The sequence below is a fragment of the Penicillium riverlandense genome (assembly GCF_028828495.1).
Source record: "Penicillium riverlandense strain IBT 135883 chromosome Unknown utg000003l_segment0_segment0, whole genome shotgun sequence".
Classification (NCBI taxonomy): domain Eukaryota; kingdom Fungi; phylum Ascomycota; class Eurotiomycetes; order Eurotiales; family Aspergillaceae; genus Penicillium; species Penicillium riverlandense.
This window is the reverse complement of record NW_026643196.1, coordinates 2113616-2115565: the sequence shown is the minus strand read 5'-3', so window position 1 is coordinate 2115565 and position 1950 is coordinate 2113616. Positions and strand designations below refer to the sequence as shown.

The window sequence follows — 1950 nt, the reverse complement described above, 5'->3', positions numbered from 1 at the left end:
AAGTGGCCAACCAGAGACCCGACAGATGTGGATAAGCCAACGGACTTGGGACTTTGAGGCTCAATCGGCCCCACGAGCCCAGAAATTGTTTTGCCGTTTGGCAGCGTGTGTATGTATTCAATTCATTATTACACTAGAATGCAACGGGGTCCGGTGCGGCGGTGCCTGATGGACGGGGATCATCATAGGTCAGGTACCATAATCAAGCAGTTACTTTATTTATGATCAGGCGTGCCACGAGACTGAGTTACTTCCCCTTCTCTTTCTTCACATCCTTTCTTCGTCCTTCTCTACTCAACTATGGACTATTATCCGTCCTACACGGATCTGCCACATATCGTCTCCATGTCGTGTGCTTCTTCCCAGGCCTATGATGCCTATGCTCCAGATGGTTCTCTTCCGGCCGACCACCCTTTTGTGACCCGAGAGTCTCCCATATTTCAGCTAGACGCCGTGGAATCCAAACCCCGGGATGATACCGTTCCCTCCCAAACATGGTGGAAGGGCGATGCGACCGCTTATGCCATGGACTATATGCCTCCAACTGCGTTGAACCCTTACCATAACCGTTTTGCCTCTTGGAACAGCGGGCTTTCTACTGTCTCAGAACCTCAAAGCCCACACAGCACCAACAGCGGCAGTGTGCCAGCCATGAGTTGCTACACGTCTCCACCTCTCCGGCATGAGGATGTCACCATCTCTGCTTTAGACAACGAGGACGCATCATATCCGACCCCAGGCAACCTAACAGTACCCAATCCTCGCGCTTATGAGGTACTGCCGGACAATCACCTCTCTCCCTATAGCGAAGTGCACTCGGACTTCGATACCTGGTCATGCAGCCATTCTGATCGCTATCCTACTCCTGAGCAAGCCTGGGCCTCTCCCATGCAACCCGAGACCGTGGCTGCCCTTCCAAAATACTCGCGGCGATCCAAGTCCCGGTGCTCATCTACTGACCGCGTGCAAAAGAGCACGGCACAACGACGGCCCAACTCTGCTCCTGGCCGTGGCCGAAAGCGACGCGGAGCAACCAGTAACCCAAATGATGATAATTGGCCACGAGTGTTTATTTGCAGCTTTGCTTCGTATGGCTGCGAGAGCACCTTTGTGTCGAAGAACGAGTGGAAGCGGCATGTCACCTCTCAGCACCTCCAGCTGGGCTTCTACCGCTGCGACGTGGGAAAGTGCAGCGCGCACATCAATCGCACCCGATCAGGCCATCTACACTCACCATCCACCTCATCCAGCTACCGATCTGTTACTCCTCCGCCCGGCCAGCCCAACGACTTCAACCGCAAGGACCTTTTCACACAACACCAGCGCCGCATGCACGCACCCTGGCTACAGTCGGGGCAGCGGCGAACCCCTAGTGATGCGGAGCGTGCTGCCTTCGAAAACAGTCTGGAGCAAGTCCGCCGGCGCTGCTGGCAAGCAATACGACAGCCGCCCGCCATCAGCAACTGCGGCTTCTGCGGCCAGAGCTTTTCTGGTGAGGGTAGCTGGGATGCTCGCATGGAGCATGTTGGGCGGCACTTTGAACGCGAGAATCCCGAGCAACGTGGCTACGAGGGCGAGGACCAGTTCGTGAGAGATTGGGGTCTCCATGAGGGTATCCTGGCGCTGGTGAATGGTCAAATTCGGCTGGCCTCGCTCGTACGAGCTGATTAAATTTCTCTATTGTCTGCTACACTATACAGGATATGGGCGTTTGAGAGGGATTGTTTTCTCTATACTGTGTTATGCTTATGCGATTATGACCGTTCTGTGTTTCTGGTGTATATACTAGTGGAAGACGGTGTCCAAGTATCACGAATGAATAATGAAACCCTGGACAGACTGATTTCACTTGAGACTGCTGCCTTGGATATACATAGAACACGCCGATCGCATTATTGGCTATGGTGGCATGGTAGGGGCGCAAAGTTAGGATCACACCTGGCCCCAGAC

General features: G+C 54.1%; 1 protein-coding gene across 1 annotated transcript; it reads left to right on the top strand.

Annotated features, from left to right (window-relative positions):
- Positions 1-300: 300 nt before the first annotated feature.
- On the top strand, positions 301-1671 carry N7474_004511 (putative C2H2 finger domain protein; the record flags this gene model as incomplete). The annotated part of the gene is made up of 1 exon (XM_057195926.1): positions 301-1671. One exon carries the CDS (start codon positions 301-303, stop codon positions 1669-1671), a length of 1371 nt encoding a protein of 456 aa, XP_057053322.1.
- Between the last annotated feature and the right edge of the window lie 279 nt (positions 1672-1950).